This window comes from Copadichromis virginalis, linkage group LG23, assembly GCF_057382275.1.
Source record: "Copadichromis virginalis isolate Kocher_CV1m ecotype Utaka linkage group LG23, C_Virginalis_male_GT1.1, whole genome shotgun sequence".
In the NCBI taxonomy this organism is placed as follows: domain Eukaryota; kingdom Metazoa; phylum Chordata; class Actinopteri; order Cichliformes; family Cichlidae; genus Copadichromis; species Copadichromis virginalis.
Genome location: NC_140639.1, coordinates 48,147,825 through 48,168,436, shown reverse-complemented (window position 1 = coordinate 48,168,436; position 20,612 = coordinate 48,147,825). Strand labels below are relative to the sequence as shown.

At 42.4% G+C, this 20,612-nt stretch overlaps 1 protein-coding gene across 2 annotated transcripts in view; it reads right to left on the bottom strand.

Annotated features, from left to right (window-relative positions):
- Positions 1-20,612, bottom strand: part of LOC146681980 (NACHT, LRR and PYD domains-containing protein 12-like) — a 427,057-nt gene that overhangs the window by 242,956 nt on the left and 163,489 nt on the right. Inside the window, exons 2-6 of one of the 2 annotated variants that reach the window (XM_085448434.1) lie at positions 19,585-19,866; positions 13,417-15,184; positions 13,164-13,337; positions 4,364-4,543; positions 1,888-2,061 (exon numbers count right to left, since the gene is read on the bottom strand). In XM_085448434.1, coding sequence (XP_085304560.1) covers positions 1,888-2,061; positions 4,364-4,543; positions 13,164-13,337; positions 13,417-15,184; positions 19,585-19,858 — 2,570 coding nt within the window. In that variant the 5' untranslated portion in view covers positions 19,859-19,866. The remainder of the gene's footprint in view (positions 1-1,887; positions 2,062-4,363; positions 4,544-13,163; positions 13,338-13,416; positions 15,185-19,584; positions 19,867-20,612) is intronic. The other variant, XM_085448432.1, reaches the window with a different exon arrangement.

Sequence of the window (20,612 nt, the reverse complement as noted above, 5' to 3'; positions counted from 1 at the left end):
CTGTGGTCTGTCAGAAGTCAGCTGAGTCACACTGCAAGAAGCTGCAGAATCTCAGAGGAGGAGATTTGGAAGTGTTTGTGGGACAAACTGGACTCAAAGAAAGAAGATGTTTGTGAAGTCTTTGGTGGAGGTGAGCAGTGTGAAGCAGAACACATGCAGATGAATCAGGAGGTCAGCATCAGTGTCTCCTTGTGGTGGACGGTAAAAGAATCAGAGCCAACGCTCCCGTCCACCCTCGGCATGAAGCAGTGCTGTTTCTGAAACAGGAGGACAAGTCCAGAGAAGACAGAGGAAGCAAAGATGAGGGTGGGACAGGACAGCAGGACTTCCTTCACACCTGCAGCTCCATCACACTGCTGTAGCTCCTCTTCATCACACATGTACCTGCAGCCTGTCTTCGAGTCCAGGAGTCACCTCCACACAGTGTAGAAGCCTCCTGTGCAGACCATGGAGTCCAGCCTCTGTCAGGGAAGTCGGCACTAAAGCCTGAAAGACTTCAATCTGTCTCTGCTCCACCCGAGAAAGACCAGCACCGTACTTGTTGTGCATTCAAGGAGGGAACATCAGCGCTGCATCGTGGGAACAACACCGCAGGAACAAAGACACAGCACGGCCGATGAAGGACGAGGACAAAGGAAAGGTGAGTGAGAAGACCCTGGTGGTGTGGACGGACCTGCAGGGGCTCCAAGACTGAGGAGCAGAGACGTCCATGTACCAGCTGAGGATGCTGCAGTGATCCAGGGAGCTCGGTCCAATCTGAGGCCGTGTGAACTACGTGGACCACAGTTTCTTCACAGACTTCAGCCACGTGAACATCTGGAGATCCAACAGTGCACGAGCTGTGAGCCATCAGCTGTTTCTCTCATCAGCTGCTGTAATGAGAGCTGCTGGAATCATCTCGAGCAGCAGGAAATCACTGATGTTGTTTCTAACCAAAGATATGGGACTGAGCTCCGCTGAGTTCCTTCTACTTTCATCCAGATAGAAACTGCTACAGTCTGCTGATTATTGCTTTGCCTCCATCACACGAGCTCTTTATCCTGTTCTTCACTCTCATTGGTTCTTTGTCTGCTTGTTTTTACAACAGTAGTCTTCTGATTGGTCAAAGGAGACAATCAGCTGTGACTAAATGTAGCTCCTACAGCAGTGATGGGAATAACTACTGAAGCTAATCCAGTATCAAAGCTCAGGAATCAGCAGCTCCCACCTCGTTTTCTTTCAACAACTATTTTTAGCTGCTGTGTTTTTGTGTTTCTGCAGACCTCAGACATCCTGCTGCTCTGGACAACTTTTTCATTCTTTTGTATCATTATTTTGCTTTTCTTTTATTATTATGTTATATGTATTAATATGTGAAACACTTATTCTTTGTGTTTTTGCTTTGCTCCTGTCAAACTGCTTTAATAAAATCTGCTGCAGTCTAAACTGTGGACGTTCCCTTTTTAACCCTTTGTGAAACAATAAAGGTTTAAATCTGAGTATTCATCTATGTTAGTGTTTAATGGGTCTAATAGGTTGCTTTGGCCTTTCCCAGTAATATCTTCCCTTGCAGTCTGTGGTCCAGGCTTCTAAAACCATCCCAGGTTAACAAGAACTACAATCTAGAGGAGAGCTGCCATAACAGGTGTGACTGATGAGATCTGACCTGCAAGGTTACTCAGGTTTGTTTGTATCAGGACAAGCAGGGAAGCCGCCTGGACGTCAAAGTAGTTAGAGCTGGGCGAGTGTCCTCACCCACATCGGCTTCACAACTCTGCATCATCTACTGAGTAAAACTCAGAGCATCAGAGATTAGAAGGTCTACAAAGAGCTGAACCAGACTTCCTGTATAAAGGTTTTAGTTCCACAGATCGACAGTGTCAGCACAACTAAAACGTGGAGACTGACCTCAGAGTTTCAATTTGATGTTGTGGATTCTCCAGAAGAACACACAGCTGCTTCACTCCTGAATCCTGCAGCTTGTGGTAGCTCAGCTCCACCTCTCTGGGATACGAAGGGTTGAGCTTCAGCACTGCTTCCAGATAATCACAGCTGATCTCTGACAAATCACAGCTCTCCAATCTGTATAGAGAATGAAAGATGTAAGTTTATTAGACAAAGTGCTTGAAATCATTCAGTGTTTCATCATCTGTTCAGAGCTGAAGAAGGTTCAGAATGTAGAAGTTTAGAAAATGGAAACTCCAAACAGCTGAAGCCAACAGGAAGCAGCTTCAAACAAACACAACAAGAGAAAAAACTCTGAATGTTTCACATTAAAGTCATACATTTCTAACAAGAGTGTTTTAAAGACAGAGTCACTGATGATCATCTTCTGCCCAGTAAAACTTTGGTTTTCCACATGTGAGTGTTAATGATGCACAAAGACTGTGAGTGCAAAGAGGGAGCGAGGAGGATGACAGAGAGATGGTACAGGAGCATCAAGAACCCGGCGAGGAAATGAGCAGAAGGACTTTGGAGCCTGTTGGATTGAAGCTTTCACAGAGACGTGTTTGACTGGACACCACCAGGACAGACTTTTAATCCCAGGATTTGGATGAGCTTTCTGTCTTTATGGTCACAAATGATGCTGTAACTCTGTGAATGTCCTGGAACTGTCAGCAGTGTGGTTACGTCCTTTTGACCTGAGTTTCCACAGCTCTTATAACAGCAGTGTACATTCAGACTGAGACACGCTTCAGTCTGTATGGACCTGTTTCTGTAGCTGCCACCATCATTCTACGGTCGTGTCCAAATTCATGGGCTGCATCCTCCTGAGGACCCGGCCTTTGCGGTCTACGTGGGCTGGGTCCTCAGAAGGTCGGGTAGGCTGGAAATAAACGGCTGGGGAAATTGGACGGTCTAGCCTTCTGATTAGCGTCACCGCTGTCTCGGTGGAGTTTAATAAACTCAGCCGTCTGCTCCTTGCTATCTACAATATAACAGGACACTGGCGTAAATTCTCGACCGTCTCATACTTCTGTTTAATCAGTTTTCTGTTTGACGTTTAGTCAGCTCTGTAAAGACCAAGGAGGAACCCACCTGGGGGATTAATAAAGTTTTATTTTATCTAATCTAATCTAATAACTTTAATCTCAGCCAAACCGATTTACTCACGAACAAACAAAACACTGAAAAAAGCCAAACAATAACATTTTGAGGTTGTCTAAGTGACTTATATATCACGTTTAACCTGAGTAGCGAAAGTCCGCGGTGATCTGAAAATGATGTGCCGGGAGTTGTGCCGTTCTCGGCGGCTTCAGTGACCCTCGAGCTCCCGGCGAGCTATCGAGCTGGTGGGTAGCAGACGTCTCCGAAAACGTCGAAGCACTTTTGCAAATATGCGGTATCTTGATAAACCGAGCAGATATTTGATGTTTACACAGCTACTTTCTCGCCTGAAAATATGTTAAAAGTTTATTTTGTGACCGAGAAAGATTAGTATGAGTCATTTTAAAACTTAGTAGCGGCCGCCATTGTTGGAAACTGGAGTTTGGCTGGGCCGCGCTATGAATTCTGGGATATGGTAGGCCACGAAGGACACACCCGACCCATCCTTCAAATTCGGGGAAAAGGAGGACGCATTTGTTGGCTGCATTCGGAGGAGTCTACGAATTTGGACAGCCTTCGACGCGTCGCTGTGACGTATTAGGTCTACAAATGCGGCCTCAGGAGGATGCAGCCCATGAATTTGGACACGACCTACATGTTTGTACATCAGCTTATCAAATCCTGTCTGCTGTCTTCATTTATTACTCTTCACCTGCTTCACTGTCACTGTGTGGGCGGAGCTGCCTGAGCCTCACCCACACAGACACAGCTCCTCTCTGGAGCAAAACTTCTGCTTCATCTCCGCCTCTTTTCTTCATCCTCCACCTCTCTTTTCTCTTCTTCAGTGTTCTGCAGCCACAGAGCCTCACAGCCATTAGCACGCCCATACCTGAGCAGCTAGCATTACCCAGCATGCCGTGCAGCAGTGTCAGTTTGTAAATGTGCAAGAATTCCTGCTCCAAACTGTTTCACAGAGTGCTGTGTGCCGTGACCTTTGACCTGCTAAAGACAGTCAGCTGTGGATTATTCATTGTTGTGTCTGATACTTAGAACTGTGAGGAAGAAGCTACACAGTTAATCAGGGTCCCCTCTCTCTGAATCAGGAAAGGTGGGCAGGCCGCGTGTGGGCCGCGGGCCATACGTTGAGTATCACTGTTTGAAATGTGAACATTGTTCTGCTGCAGTCAATGGACTAAACCAGAGAAGAAGAAAACAGACTTTACCATGAAGATCCTCAGTGTGGATCAGTATAATATCAGCCTGATGTCTGCAGTTTAGTGTCAGCACAACTTTCACATCATATTCATCTCAGCACAACTAAAACATGCTGACTGACCTCAGAGTTTCAAATCGACATCGTGGACTCTCCAGGAAATCACACAGATGCTTCACTCCTGAACCCTTCAGGTTGTTGTAGGTTCCACTCAGGTCCACCTCTGTGGGATACGAGGGTTTGGACTTCAGTGCTGCTGCCAGATAATCAAGGCCAATATCTGACAAACCACAGCTCCTCAATCTGTATAAAGAATGAAAGATGTAAGTTTATTAGACAAAGTGCTTGAAATCATTCAGTGTTTCATCATCTGTTCAGAGCTGAAGAAAGTTCAGAATGTAGAAGTTTAGAGAATGGAAACTCCAAACAGCTGAAGCCAACAGGAAGCAGCTTCAAACAAACACAACAAGAGAAAAAACTCTGAATGTTTCACATTAAAGTCGTACATTTCTCATAAAAACAGGACAAAGACTTGAAAAAGTCGTGTTTTTCCTTCCAGGAACCACATGGCTTCACTTTTAAAGGTGAAGTGTGACAGAAATGGACATATTTGAAGTCCAACACCTTTTTCCAGTCACATTATTAAAGCAGACAAACTACAAGCTCATTTTCATTCCAACAAGTCATCTTCTGACCTGGACTAACAACACTGGTCTCTATGTGCAGCTGGCTGTGAGACCAGTGCTCAGGGAGCGTCTACAAAGTGCAACACTGAAAGAACATCACACACTCATTTGCTTCCAGCACTTTCACACAAACATCTACTGTCATTATTGTCACCAAACTGTGGATCCTTTATTGCAAATTCAAATGGGATCAAATGGTCAGACAAAAGAGGGTTATGAGGAAATATGATGAAATGTTGTGTATTAGCAGCAAGTTATTGAATCTTTTTCCTCAAAAACCAAACAAAATGATTGACAAACATGTTTTTACAAACTCAGTGTTGGACTTGGATCAGCAGGATAAGCTGATGTTTAAAGGCATTTGAGTCTCGCTGTATGAGAGTCCAGTTCTTACTCAATATTTATGGATGATGTTCTTTCAGTGTTGCACTTTGTCGACGCTCCCTGAGCCTCACAGCCAGCTGCACATGGACCAGCTGACATTACCCAGCATTAGAGGCGGCTGTAAAAAATTCATGTTCCCATTTAAATGGTTTTAATTTGAATAAAACGATGTTGATTCATTCAATCCTGAATCGATGTTTAATATAAATGTATTTTGCCAGAATCTCAGGTTAAAGCTCACAAACTATTTCAACAAGCAGCAAACAGCTAAAACAGTAAATGAGAGCAGCTAAACACACAAAGATGGAAACACAGAGCGTGGATCGTTCACTCGACGGCACGTACACGGACACGCCGTCGGGGCTGAAAGTGGACAGCTCACAGATCCTGAAGCTGCAGGTTTCATCTGTCTCCAACCAAAACTGAGTGAAGCAGCAGCAAAAGAAGATCCAAACTCTGCTTCATGTTTGATCAATATGCTCATGAATTCTCTCTGACTTTGGCTGTTCCTGCCTGCACAGCTCTCTCTCTCTCAGAGTACTCCAAGAACAGCTTCAAACATCTGTTTCTGCATCATTCACTGTTTATTAGCCACCAGTCTGCTGTTGTGTTCAGTGCTGTCAGCCTCTGACAGTAAAGCCTCATTTCTGCTGTTCCATGGAAACTTTTTAAAATGATGACAGATTACAAACTCTCAGCTGTGTCTGTAATCAAACCTCTGTAACTTTGCTTCACTTCAGCAGCATCAGCTCATGTTCACATGTTGCTTCATGGTTTGCTTCAGTTTTTGATCGACTGCAGAATATTTTGAAGGTTATCTGCTATAAAAAGCCAGAAGAGGAAAATCTGCTTCATGTGTTTCTGTTTGATCCTCAGTGACTTTGACACAAAGGCCTCTGCTGTGATGATCACACCTCTGATCAAGTCTCACAGTGTCACAACTGATAAATGATCAGAGTTAGAATATTTCTGACTGTCTGCTGTGTGCCGTGACCTTTGACCTGCTAAAGACAGTCAGCTGTGGATTATTCATTGTTGTGTCTGATACTTAGAACTGTGAGGAAGAAGCTACACAGTTAATCAGGGTCCCCTCTCTCTGAATCAGGAAAGGTGGGCGGGCCGCGTGTGGGCCGCGGGCCATACGTTGAGTATCACTGTTTGAAATGTGAACATTGTTCTGCTGCAGTCAATGGACTAAACCAGAGAAGAAGAAAACAGACTTTACCATGAAGATCCTCAGTGTGGATCAGTATAATATCAGCCTGATGTCTGCAGTTTAGTGTCAGCACAACTTTCACATCATATTCATCTCAGCACAACTAAAACATGCTGACTGACCTCAGAGTTTCAAGTTTACATCCTGGACTCTCCAGGAAACCACACAGATGCTTCACTCCTGGATCCTGCAGGTTGTTGTTGGAGCTCAGGTCCAGCTGTCTCAGATGGGAGGGGTTGGACTTCAGTGCTGCTGCCAGATAATCACAGCTGATCTCTGACAAATCACAGCTCTTCAATCTGTATAAAGAATGAAAGATGTAAGTTTATTAGACAAAGTGCTTGAAATCATTCAGTGTTTCATCATCTGTTCAGAGCTGAAGAAGGTTCAGAATGTAGAAGTTTAGAAAATGGAAACTCCAAACAGCTGAAGCCAACAGGAAGCAGCTTCAAACAAACACAACAAGAGAAAAAACTCTGAATGTTTCACATTAAAGTCGTACATTTCTCATAAAAACAGGACAAAGACTTGAAAAAGTCGTGTTTTTCCTTCCAGGAACCACATGGCTTCACTTTTAAAGGTGAAGTGTGACAGAAATGGACATATTGAAATCAATGATATCAAAGCTGGAATCAAATGAGTCCAAGTCTTCTGCTGATTCAGCATCACATTCATCTTTGCTCCTTGTTCTGCATCCCCACCATAAATATAAAGAGGCAAAACTCACATTTTCCAAAATACTCTTTAAGCTTCGACAATAAAGGAAGATAGTTTTATACAAGTCTTTGTGGTTTTCTTGTCACCCAGATGCCCGAGTACTTAAACTTCTTATAGCTGGGTTTAAAAGGGGCTAAAATACACAAAACTCCCCAGTTGTCGTACAGATAGACTTTGCCTCGCTCTTCCCAAAATTCACTTTATATCCAGAAATTGTCCCAAATTCCTTAAGTATGCATTAAGGTGACCTTGAGGCTCTTAAAGGCGCATATAAATAAAACGTATTATTATTATTATTGTAAGTCTATCCAAAAGTTTGCGGAGGCTGTTCGATGGGTTGGAAATAAATAAAATCATGTCGTCGGCATAAAGAGAGACTTCATGTTCGATACCCCTCGATGTTTTCCCTCAACACCAACACATTGTCTCAGAGCAACAGCTAGCGGTTCAATGGCAAAAAGGAGACAGAGGGCATCCCTGTCCTGGGGGGCAGATTATTGTTAGTCTGGACGGCTGTTAGAGGGGAGCAATACAATACTTTTATCCAAGATACAAAATTAAAGCCACATTTTTTAAGCGTATAAAAAAAAAATCCCATCTCATCCGATCCAACGCCTTTTCTGCGTCAAGCCAAATGACAGTTTCCAATGTATCACCTTTAACATGGGTATAAATGATATTTAATAGAGCTCTAATGTTCAAAAAAGAGTGCCTAATAAAGCCCGTCTGGTCTGGTGAAATAATGGAGGACAAATACTTGTGTAAGCGACGGGCCAACACTTGAGCCAGGATCTTGGTGTCTGTGTTGAACAAAGATATTAAACGACATGAACGACAATCTAAATGGTCTTTTTCCTGTTTTACAATTAAACACATCACTGCTTGATGCATTGTTGGAGGCAACGACTGTGAGAGGAAGGATTCTTCAAAAGTTGATTTTAACAGTGAATTCAGTCGGTCAGAAAACTTTATGAAAAAATCAGATGGATACCCGTCGGGGCAGCAGATTTTCCAGACTGCATGCTCCGTACGGCCGTTTCAATTCCAACATTAGAGACAGGTTCCTCCAGACTAGCGATCGCATCTTCTCCCAAGGAGGGAATATAAAACACCTTATTGAAATCATTGTGGATCTCAAGGATAGTTTGGTTGTCTGTAGACCTTATTGCCTGGTCATTGTAGATCTCAAGGATAGTTGGTTAGCTGTTCTTAGTCGCAGCTGGTGAGCTGATAACTCGCCTGTTTTTTCTCCATGTTCATAAGCGTAGCTGCAACTTTGACTCAGCCTGTTTTGTAGATATGAGATTGTATTCAGTTTGTCATTGTAACCGCTGTGTATATAATACAGGCTCAGGAGAGTGGCTGCACACAGCATGTAGTTTAGTGTCACGGTCACAGTGGCTGACCGTATGGAGAGTGTGTGGAGGACTCAGGCGCAGACACTGGTGCAGCCATGGAACTGAGTTTTGAACGAAAAGCGTGCCTTTATTTCGGCTGAAGACATCAAACAAGGCAGAATCACAGTGAAGAGAACTAAACTGGGGAACTAATACTATAATAAATCATGAAGACACGGAAAGCTATGGCTAAGAATACAAAAGACTGGGCATGAAAATATGGAGGGTGGGAACACAGACGATGCGACACAGAGACATGAAACACAGAGACTAAATACACATGAGGGATGATCAAGTTCCAAACATTAAAACTGTCAAACCTGCAGGGGGGATTGGCTGTTCCAAACCTGAAATATTATTTCTGGGCATCTCAGATGAGACCCCTGACTGTATGGGTGCGGGATTTGTCTGAAACTCAGTGGCTAAACATTGAGAAGACAATGTGCGAAAGATCATTGGAATCCCTGCTTTGTTCTAACATTTCAATTAAAAATGTGCATATGGGGGAACGGACGAGGGTCACACTAAAGATTTGGCGTAGAATCAAACAATCATTTGGTCTTCCAAAAGAAATTTCAATGTTATCAAGCCTCTCCTCCCTGCAGGGTTTTTCTCCTATTGTGGAAGACTCTGGCTTCAGAGCATGGTCACATAGCGGGCTTCATAAACTTTGTCATGTTGTGAGGAATGGGCACCTGAGCTCATTTGAACAGTTGAGGTCAGTTTCGGCTTCCTTCTTCTGACTTTTTTAGATTTCTGCAGCTAAGAAGCCTTTTGACAAAACATAAAGAATGGAGGCAAGTTTTGGAGCCCTCACCCATTGAGGAAATATTTCTAAAAATATTTCAAAGTAATTCCTCCCCAAAATTATTCACTCATTTTTATAACACATTTATGAGTTTCAATACAAATGCAACTTTGGATATTAAGGCAAGGTGGGAAGCTGAGACTGGCACTCAAATCTCAGAGGACACCTGGGAAGAGGTGTTCGGTGAAGCCCATCTGGTGACTAATTCTGGGCTGTGGAGAGAATTTAAATAGAAGGTGGTCATGAGATATTTTAGAACCCCAGAGATAATTGCCAAAATGAAGCCTACAAATCCTGACACCTGCTGGCGAAATTGTGGTACTTCTTTAGGAACCCTATCACATATATTCTGGTCATGCCCAAAAATCTGCTCACTTTGGAATGACATATTTAAAGTTCTCAGTACAGTTTTCCAACAACCATTAACAAAAGACCAACAGTTAGCCATTTTAGGAGTCTTACCAAAGGGTTTTGCGGGAAACAATAAAACGTATCTCTTAAGAATCTTACAGCAGCACTAAAGTGTATCACTATTAAATGGCTGAATCTTGACCCACCTTCATATAATATGTGGATTGATAAAGCAAGAGAAATTTACCAGATGGAGGAAACAACATCTGCTCTGCGGATTCAGAGAGAATTGTTTACTGAGCGTTGGCGACCCATACATGCTTTACTGTTTCAATAATTTAGCATAGGTCTGTTTCGTTTTGTCCATTTATGGCTAAGTTTGTCACAAGTTATTTAATATTACATAAAGTTTTTGTTTTGTTTTCTTTTTGTTATGTTGTTGTCTGTTTGTTTGTTTTGCTTGGGTTTTGTTTTGCTTCCCAGTTTTGTTTTGTGCTTCCTAATTGCAGTTCTTATTTTAACCTACATTTCTGCATTGCAGTTCCTGTAACTGTCCTACTTGTGAACATTGACAAGTACAAGTTGCAATGTTGTAAATTATAATAACAATTGAGTATAAAAAAAAGAACATTAAAGTCGTACATTTCTCATAAAAACAGGACAAAGACTTGAAAAAGTCGTGTTTTTCCTTCCAGGAACCACATGGCTTCACTTTTAAAGGTGAAGTGTGACAGAAATGGACATATTTGAAGTCCAACACCTTTTTCCAGTCACATTATTAAAGCAGACAAACTACAAGCTCATTTTCATTCCAACAAGTCATCTTCTGACCTGGACTAACAACACTGGTCTCTATGTGCAGCTGGCTGTGAGACCAGTGCTCAGGGAGCGTCTACAAAGTGCAACACTGAAAGAACATCACACACTCATTTGCTTCCAGCACTTTCACACAAACATCTACTGTCATTATTGTCACCAAACTCTGTGGATCCTTTATTGCAAATTCAAATGGGATCAAATGGTCAGACAAAAGAGGGTTATGAGGAAATATGATGAAATGTTGTGTATTAGCAGCAACTTATTGAATCTTTTTCCTCAGAAACCAAACAAAATGATTGACAAACATGTGTTTACAAAGTCAGTGTTGGACTTGGATCAGCAGGATAAGCTGATGTTTAAAGGCATTTGAGTCTCGCTGTATGAGAGTCCAGTTCTTACTCAATATTTATGGATGATGTTCTTTCAGTGTTGCACTTTGTAGACGCTCCCTGAGCCTCACAGCCAGCTGCACATGGACCAGCTGACATTACCCAGCATTCGAGGCGACTGTAAAAAATTCATGTTCCCATTTAAATGGTTTTAATTTGAATAAAACGATGTTGATTCATTCAATCCTGAATCGATGTTTAATATAAATGTATTTTGCCAGAATCTCAGGTTAAAGCTCACAAACTATTTCAACAAGCAGCAAACAGCTAAAACAGTAAATGAGAGCAGCTAAACACACAAAGATGGAAACACAGAGCGTGGATCGTTCACTCGACGGCACGTACACGGACACGCCGTCGGGGCTGAAAGTGGACAGCTCACAGATCCTGAAGCTGCAGGTTTCATCTGTCTCCAACCAAAACTGAGTGAAGCAGCAGCAAAAGAAGATCCAAACTCTGCTTCACGTTTGATCAATATGCTCATGAATTCTCTCTGACTTTGGCTGTTCCTGCCTGCACAGCTCTCTCTCTCTCAGTGTACTCCAAGAACAGCTTCAAACATCTGTTTCTGCATCATTCACTGTTTATTAGCCACCAGTCTGCTGTTGTGTTCAGTGCTGTCGGCCTCTGACAGTAAAGCCTCATTTCTGCTGCTCAACACTGAAGAAATGTAAACTTTTCAAAATGATGACAAATTGGAAAACACCTAAATCCAGGAGATGTAACCCTTCTCTCTGGGGCGGAGGCAAGCGGACCATCTCTTTGATTAGAGCTGTGTCTCTAATCAAAGCAGAGATGGAACGATGCCACGTTTTATGTCCGATATCGATATGAATCCAATATAGTCGATTTTATGATCAAACGTTTTTTTTTAATATCTTGCTGCATTTTGTATAAATTCATACTCAAGTTTAAAAAATCTAAACACTAAAGCTGTTCTGTTATACCTGTCTGCAAAAACACACTGCAGCCAAAACATTAGACAATACTGATCTTTGTATTTAAACTTTTTTCAGAACTTTAAATCTAAGTATTTAAAGTAATATTCAAAAGTCATTTAAATCAGTCCGATGCAGACTTCAAAAACTCTTTGGTTGTGACTAAAAGAAGTGCAACATCAGCACAAAATAATGTTTCTATTGAACAACTAACACAAACAGGTTGTAGAATGGAGCCTTTTCTACTCACAGCTGAACAGAAACAACATCCAGAGTGGAAAACAGTGCAAATAACTGCAAACAGGCTTCATGACACTCATGTTTGATCAGATTCACTCCCTGCTCTCACACACCAACTCCAGACCTGCATTCATCTTTTCCCTCTGAACCCCCCAAACATACAAACCCTGAGCCACCACCATTGCCCTTTCACTGACTGCCCCACTCCACCATTTGACTCTTAGAACTGAAGACGCTTCTCTCATAAGAGGTGAAACATCTTCAAGGAAACTTAAAGAAGTCCAGACGCTTTTCTTTCCAAGCTTCTTAGACTACGGTGACCTGGATGTCTGAGAACCTTCACAGACTGATTTTACAAGAACAACTTGTGTCAAAAATCCCTGGCAGTGCCTCTCTGTCACACACACAAATCACTACAGTTACAAATTTAATAACTTAAAAAGTAAAAAGACCACTTTTGAGCCGTGTCTTTTTGGCCATAACAAATACCAAAAGAACCGAAATTTAATAACATTAAAACCAAACAATAAATGAGCAAAGTAGTGCATGATAAATATAGACAAATACAAAGTGCAATATAGAAACACTGGGTAAAAAGAAATGAACAATTAAAAAGGAGGATAAAAGATGTGAGCAGTAGTTAAACAGTAGAAATAAATATATAATAAACAAACAAAAATAGATAATAAATGAAAGCCAGGTCAGAAAGGTGAGTTTGGCTTTAAAAGCATGAAAACACACTGCTGTCTTCAGGAAGGCTGCTCCAGTAACAGAAAGTCATCTACATGTGGGTTTAGTTCTGACTTTAGGGACAAGTAAAAAAATAAAATAAAATAAAAACATCTGTCCAGACAACCTGACAGTCAAAAATATAAACTCAGGAACTTAAAAGGAAAATTGTGCTGACTTTGAACGTCCGCATCAAGATAAACTTACAGATTTAAGAGTCAAAAAGTGTCAAAACGTCTGTATCCTTACCTGAGAGTTTCAAGTTTACAGTCAGGACTCTTTAGTCCAACACACAGCAAATCCAATCCTGAATCCTGCAGCTTGTTCGAGCTCAGGTCCAGCTCTCTCAGATGATTGGATGGGGAGCTGAGAATTTCAGACAAAGCTTCAAAGCTTCTTTTTGAGAGTTTACAATCTCTCAGCCTGAGGAAGAATAACAATGGAGACATATTATTTTATTCATCTAGCATTATTAAACATATTTGTTCATAGATTCACTTACAGCACTTTCTTGGATGCTTTGACCACTGGCAGCAGCTTCAACAATGCCTCCTCTGAACCGGAGTATTTCTCCAGGTCGAACTCATCCAGATCTGATGACAGTAAGATGAAGACCAGAGCTGACCACTGAGCAGGAGACAGTTGATCTGTGGCGAGACGTCCTGAACTCAGGGACTGTTGGATCTCCTCCACTAGAGAACGATCATCCAGTTCATTCAGACAGTGGAACAGGTTGATGCTTTTCTCTGCAGACAGTTTCCCACTGAGCTTCTTCTTGATGTAGTGAACTGTTTCCTGATTGGTCTGTGAGCTACTTCCTGTCTGTGTCAGCATGCATAGGAGATCCTGATTGGTCTGCAGTGAAAGACCCAGGAGGAAGCGGAGGAACAAGTCCAGGTGTCCATTTGGACTCTCTAAGGCTTTGTCCACAGCACTCTGGTAGAAGTCTTTTACAGTAAGTGTTTTCTGGAAGATTTTAAAGAGAGGAGATTGTTTCTTAAGCAGGTTGACTCCAGAGTTGATGAAGGTCAGATAGACATGAAGAGCAGCAAAGAACTCCTGAATGCTCAGATGGATGAAACAGTAAACAACGTTGTTGAACATGTGGCACTCATCAGCTTTAAAGATCTGTGTGAACACTCCTGAGTACACTGAGGCTGCTCTGATATCGATGCCACACTCTTTCAGGTCTGATTTATAGAAGATCAGGTTTCCTTTCTGCAGCTGATCAAAGGCCAGTTTTCCCAGAGACTCAATGATCTTCCTGCACGACTCTGTCTCAGCTCCTCCATCATACTTGATGTCCTTCGTTTTTAGGTGAAATAGCACAAGGCGTAGGTAGAGCTCTGTGAGAGTCTTAGGCAGATCTTTGCTCTCTTTGTTCTTCATGACAAACTCCAGAACTGTAGCAGTGATCCAGCAGAAGACTGGGATGTGGCACATGATGTGGAGGCTTCGTGATGTCTTGATGTGGGAGATGATACTGCTGGCCTGCTCCTCATCTCTGAATCTCTTCCTGAAGTACTCCTCCTTCTGTGGGTCAGTGAACCCTCTGACCTCTGTCACCACGCGAACACAGTCTGGGATCTGATTGGCTGCTGCAGGTCGTGTGGTTATCCAGAGGCGAGCAGAGGGAAGCAGTTTCCCCCTAATGAGGTTTATCAGCAGCACATCCACTGAGGTGGACTTTCTAGGGTCAGTCAGGATTGCAGTTTTGTGGAAGTCCAGAGGAGGTCGACACTCATCCAGACCATCAAAGATGAACACAACCTGGAAGTCTTCAAAGCTGCAGATTCCTGCTTTTTTGGTTTCAGTGAAGAAGTGATGAACAAGTTCCACCAAGCTGAACTTTTCCTTTTTCAGCAGATTCAGCTCTCTGAAAGTGAATGGAAACATGAACTGGATGTCCTGGTTGGCTTTGCCTTCAGCCCAGTCCAGAGTGAACTTCTGTGTTAGGACTGTTTTCCCAATGCCAGCCACTCCCATTGTCAGCACTGTTCTGATTGGTTTATCTCTTCCAGGTGGGAGTTTAAAGATGTCTTCTTGTCTGATGGTTGTTTCTGGTCTGTCTGGTTTCCTGGATGCTGTTTCAATCTGTCTGACCTCATGTTCATCATTGACCTCTGCAGTCCCTCCCCCTGTGATGTAGAGCTCTGTGTAGATCTGACTCAGGAGGGTCGGGTTTTCTGTTGTAGAAATCCCCTCGAGCACACACTGGAACTTCTTTTTCAATTTTGACTTGAGTTTGAGCTGACACTCAGTGAGAATCTCTGCATGAATAAACAGCAAATGACACAAATGAGAAAACTGCATTCTGGTTACTGTGGTTATGTGTTCAGTTCACTGGACTCTTGGTGTCATGATCCGGGTGAGTCTGAGTAACTTTCCACAGGATCAGCTCTCCTCGCCTGGGTGGAGCCCTCCTCACTCCTCCCTGCTCCTCACCTGTTGCCAATTACTCCGGCAGTATTTATGAGCAGCACTCACAATGAACCTTCTCCAGATTGTGTGCTTAGCACAGTCAGTTCTCTGCCTCACATTTTGTCTTGTGTTCCTCAGCTTGTTTCGCGTAACCCTCTTTTCCTGTTCCCTAGTCGGCACCTGGATACATCTTCCAACTCTCGCCATAAGTCACGCCTCAGGATTCTGGCCTGCCACTGCTGGGAAAACTCACTCTTGCAAACTGCCATCCTCAGCTGCCTGCCTCCCTGTGCACCCACATCTCACTCTGTACCCAGATTTAATTCATCTCCTCCTCCAGCTGATCTCCACCTGCAGCCACGTAACACCTCTTAGTTTTTAAATCTTGGACTCATTCACTACACTGTGGACCACTCTGATTATTATCTCCTTTGTTCCAGTGATCCTGGATAGTTTCTATTCGCCCGATTCTGCCCCTGTTGTTCCTTTGACCTGCCTCAGCTTATGTTCTGGCCTCAGCTCTGCACTTCTCATAATACCTCGCTTGCTGTTGAATTTAGCCGTGATTCAGCTTTCTCCGTCAAGAAATCTAGTAAAATACATTTCTGTTAAAAGTCACTCAGCCTCCGTTTTTTGGTTCTGTGCTTGACTCCATTCCTTTTCATGAGCCATTGAGCCCTGACACTTGGGTTATAACTGAGGGCAGGTTTTATAGAGACACATTCGATTTAATTATGTTTATTTATACAGCACCAAATCAATACTAGCAACATTTCACATATTACATAAACAACACTATGGAGCCAGTGATGAATAAATATGTAGAATAAATGAAAGAATTTCAAGTATAAAAGTTTTTTTTATTAATTCCTCCAAATAACAACAACAGTCACCCCAATGTGCTTTATATTGTAAGATAAAGAACCTACAATAATACAACAGAAAAAACCCCAACTATCTTTTTGGGTCCTGAAAACTGAAGGCTCTGCCTCCCATTCTACTTTTAAATACTCTGTGAACAACAAGTAGGCCTGCAGAGCGAGAGCGAAGTGCTCTAATAGGGGGATATGGTACTACAAGGTCATTAAGATAAGATGGGGCCTGATTATTTAAGACCTTGTATGTGAGGAGCAGGATTTTGAATTCAATTCTGGATTTAACAGGAAGTCGATACAGGAGAAATCTGCTCTCTCTTTCTAGTCCCTGTCAGGACTCTTGCTGCAGCATTTTGGATTAACTGAAGCCTTTTCAGCGAGTTTTTAGGACTTGCTGATAATAATGAATTACAGTCGTCCAGCCTTGACGTAATAAATGCATAAACTTGTCACGGCTGGGGCAGCAGTCGTGCGGTGGAGTTAAATGAGGACCCAAGTTGCAGACAGTGGTGGAGATGCGAGTGAGGTTTTATTTACAGTGAACAAACCAAGGTGAGGGCAGAACTAAACATAAACCTAAACTGGAAAAACTACAGTGGCTTGCAAAAGTATTCGGCCCCCTTGAACTTTTCCACATTTTGTCACATTACAGCCACAAACATGAATCAATGTTAGTGGAATTCCAGGTGAAAGACCAACACAAAGTGGTGCACACGTGAGAAGTGGAACGAAAATCATACATGATTCCAAACATTTTGTACAAATAAATAACTGCAAAGTGGGGTGTGCGTAATTATTCAGCCCCCTGAGTCAATACTTTGTAGAACCAGCTTTTGCTGCAGTTCCAGCTGCCAGTCTTTTAGGGTCTGTCTCTACCAGCTTTGCACATCTACAGACTGAAATTCTTGCCCATTCTTCTTTGCAAAACAGCTCCAGCTCAGGCAGATTAGATGGGCAGCGTTTGTGAACAGCAGTTTTCAGATCTTGCCACAGATTCTGGATTGGATTTAGATCTGGACTTTGACTGGGCCGTTCTAACACATGGACATGTTTTGTTTTAAACCATTCCATTGTTGCCCTGGCTTTATGTTCAGGGTCGTTGTCCTGCTGGAAGGGGAACCTCCGCCCCAGTCTCAAGACTTTTGCAGACTCCAAGAGGTTTTCTTCCAAGATTGCCCTGTATTTGGCTCCATCCATCTTCCCATCAACTCTGACCAGCTTCCCTGTCCCTGCTGAAGAGAAGCACCCCCAGAGCATGATGCTGCCACCACCATATTTGACAGTGGGGATGGTGTGTTCAGAGTCATGTGCACTGTTAGTTTTCCACCACACATAGCGTTTTGCATTTTGAACAATAAGTTCCATTTTGGTCTCATCTGACCTGAGCAGCTTCTTCCACATGTTTGCTGTGTCCCCCACATGGCTTGTGGCAAACTGCAAACGGGACTTCTTATGGTTTTCTGTTAACAATGGCTTTCTTCTTGCCACTCTTCCATAAAGGCCAACTTTGTGCAGTGCACGACTAATAATTCCCCCACCTGAGCTGTAGATCTCTGCAGCTCGTCCAGAGTCACCATGGGCCTCTTGGCTGCATTTCGGATCAGCACTCTCCTTGTTCGGCCTTGTTCGATTACACACAGGTGCACTCTATTTAGTCATTAGCACTCATCAGGCAACGTCTATGTGCAACTGACTGCACTCAAACCAAAGGGGGCTGAATAATTACGCACACCCCACTTTGCAGTTATTTATTTGTAAAAAATGTTTGGAGTCATGTATGATTCTCATTCCACTTCTCACGTGTGCACCGCTTTGTGTTGGTCTTTCACCTGGAATTCAAATAAAACTGATTCATGTTTGTGGCTGTAATGTGACAAAATGTGGAAAAGTTCAAGGGGGCCGAATACTTTTGCCACTGTAACAGACAAACCTGAAAACATAAGGACAGCGGGGAATACACAGAGATGACACAAAGAAGGCTGGATAGAGAGACGAGTAGTAACACTGATTAACACAGTAATGCAGACGACACAACGAGGAACACAGGCAGACACATACTATAAATACACACAAGGTAATGAGGGAATGACACACAGGAGGGGAGCACAGCTGATCCTAATTCACAAGACGAGACACAAACCTTCAAAGTAAAACAGGAAACAGACTGTTTTACAACACAAACTCGGGGACACGAACAGAACACAGAGGAAAGACACAGGTAGAGATCAACCTAAGAACTAATACAAAATCAGAATTAACACAAAGTACACAAGGTGATACCAAAAATGAAACAAAACGCTGAACGACCCAGGACCATGACAGAACTAGTTTTTCAGCGTCACTCTGAGACAGGATATTTCTAACTTTAGAGATGTTGCACAAATGGAAGAAAGCAGTCTTGCATATTTGTTTAATATGTGCGTTGAAGGACATGTCCTGGTCAAAAATGACTCCAAGGTTCCTCACAGCGTTACTGGAGGCCAAGGTAATGCCATCCAGAGTAAGAATCTGCTTAGATACCATATTTCTAAGATTTTCAGGGCCGAGTACAATAACCTCAGTTTGATGTGAATTAAGAAGCAGAAAGTTAGCGGCCATCCAGGTCTTTATGTCTTTAAGACATTCCTGCAGTTTAACTAATTGGTGTGTGTTATCTGACTTCATGGACAGATGGAGCTGGGTGTCATCTGCTTAGCAGTGTAAATGTATGCTATGTCTTCTAATGATGCTGCCTAAGGGAAGCTTGGTAACGGGAGCGTTGCCAGCAGAAGGCTGAAGTGGAATCTCCCAGAAAGCTGCAGAAGAAAAAACATGAGCTGAAATGGTGGATTTCAGTCAAATAAGGAGAACTGTGGCTTTCCTCCAACCTTTGACCAATCACCTTAGTGTCCTGTTTATCAACCATAATAAAAAGCATTTACTGTGTGGGCATTTTTTTGTTTGGGTCTCCAAACAGCAGAAAGAAATGGCAGCCATTTTTTTAACTTTACCTTCAACTGGTAAATAGATTTAAGAGAAAGCACTTTGATCATATTTGTGACGTGTCCCAAACTGTTGTTGTCGCCTCATTTATGTTGATAAAACAGCTCTAAAACCAATCTGACAATATAAATCTGTAAAATGGGCAGAAAACCTGCTGCTGGTCCCATTTTAATCAAACCAACCCAAAGAGCAGATATTCATGTGTACACAGGAGGTTATTTGTGCAGATGCATAAAACACATAAACTGTTGGCTTTCTGCAGTCTCTCACTCCTGAAAGTGTTGGCAAGTGTTTTGGATTTATTATTTATATAGATTTTAATGGCACCTGTGTAATGTTAACTAATGTTTTTATTGTTTATGTATTTTTTGTTTAGTCATTCCCTGACTTACCTGTGGGTTCTGGGATGGTTTTATTTAAATTCTCCAACAGATCATTCCTGTTTATCCTCCCCAAAAGATTTTTAGCAACTTCAAAAGTGTTGATAGAGTAGGTATCAAACATCAGATCCACTATGTTCGTCCTCTCTGCATTCTCCAGTTTACTCACTGGGATTGCTGGTAAACCTTCTACAGACCCGTTCTTCAGATGCCACTTAAATTTTTCAAAGTCATCACGTCCCAAATCCTCCAAAGTCCCCAGAAGGATTTCTTTAGGTGTCGTCATCTTTTACCCTGTAAGGACCCGATAAACAAAGACTGTAACAACAGCTGGAGAGGTAATTGTCTGATTTATCATAATTTAACTTGATTCTAACAGCAGTTCATCACAATAAATTTCTTAGGCTCAGAATGCAACAAAATTGCACATGAAGAAGCACATAGAGAAGTATCCAAGTAACACTTTGCTACAATATAAAACAAACTATTATAAATAAAGAAAATATATAAACTAAATATATACACTACCCGTCAAACGTTTTAGAACAGCCCAATTTTTCCAGTGTTTTTGTCACGGTTTGCGAGCCGTGTGTAAATTATTAAAGGACCCTTTATGCAGGCAACTCAGATGCAAGTGAGTTTATTCATCACATGGTGATACAAACAGAAATGGCGAAGGTGAGCATGGAAACTAAGCAAAAACCTAAATTGGGAAAACTAACAGTACACGAATATGAAGAATTACACGAAGGGAAGACGAAAACACGGAACACAAGGGGTGGGAGCAAAGCACCACAACACATCACTATATAGTAGTGATGGGTCCAGCAACACTGATGCACCGACGCATGTATCAAGCTCACAGAGCGAAACCTGTATCGGTGCGTGTGTCGCTTTAAGAAAAAGTCACGTGATCGATACAGCTGCTGTATCGCTCATTACCAACGCGCTAAACTGTGTTTAAAAGGTACCGCATCTGCATCTGTCAATGGGATGAGTCGCCACCAAAAACCCCCCAAAAAACCAAAATTACTCTCGCA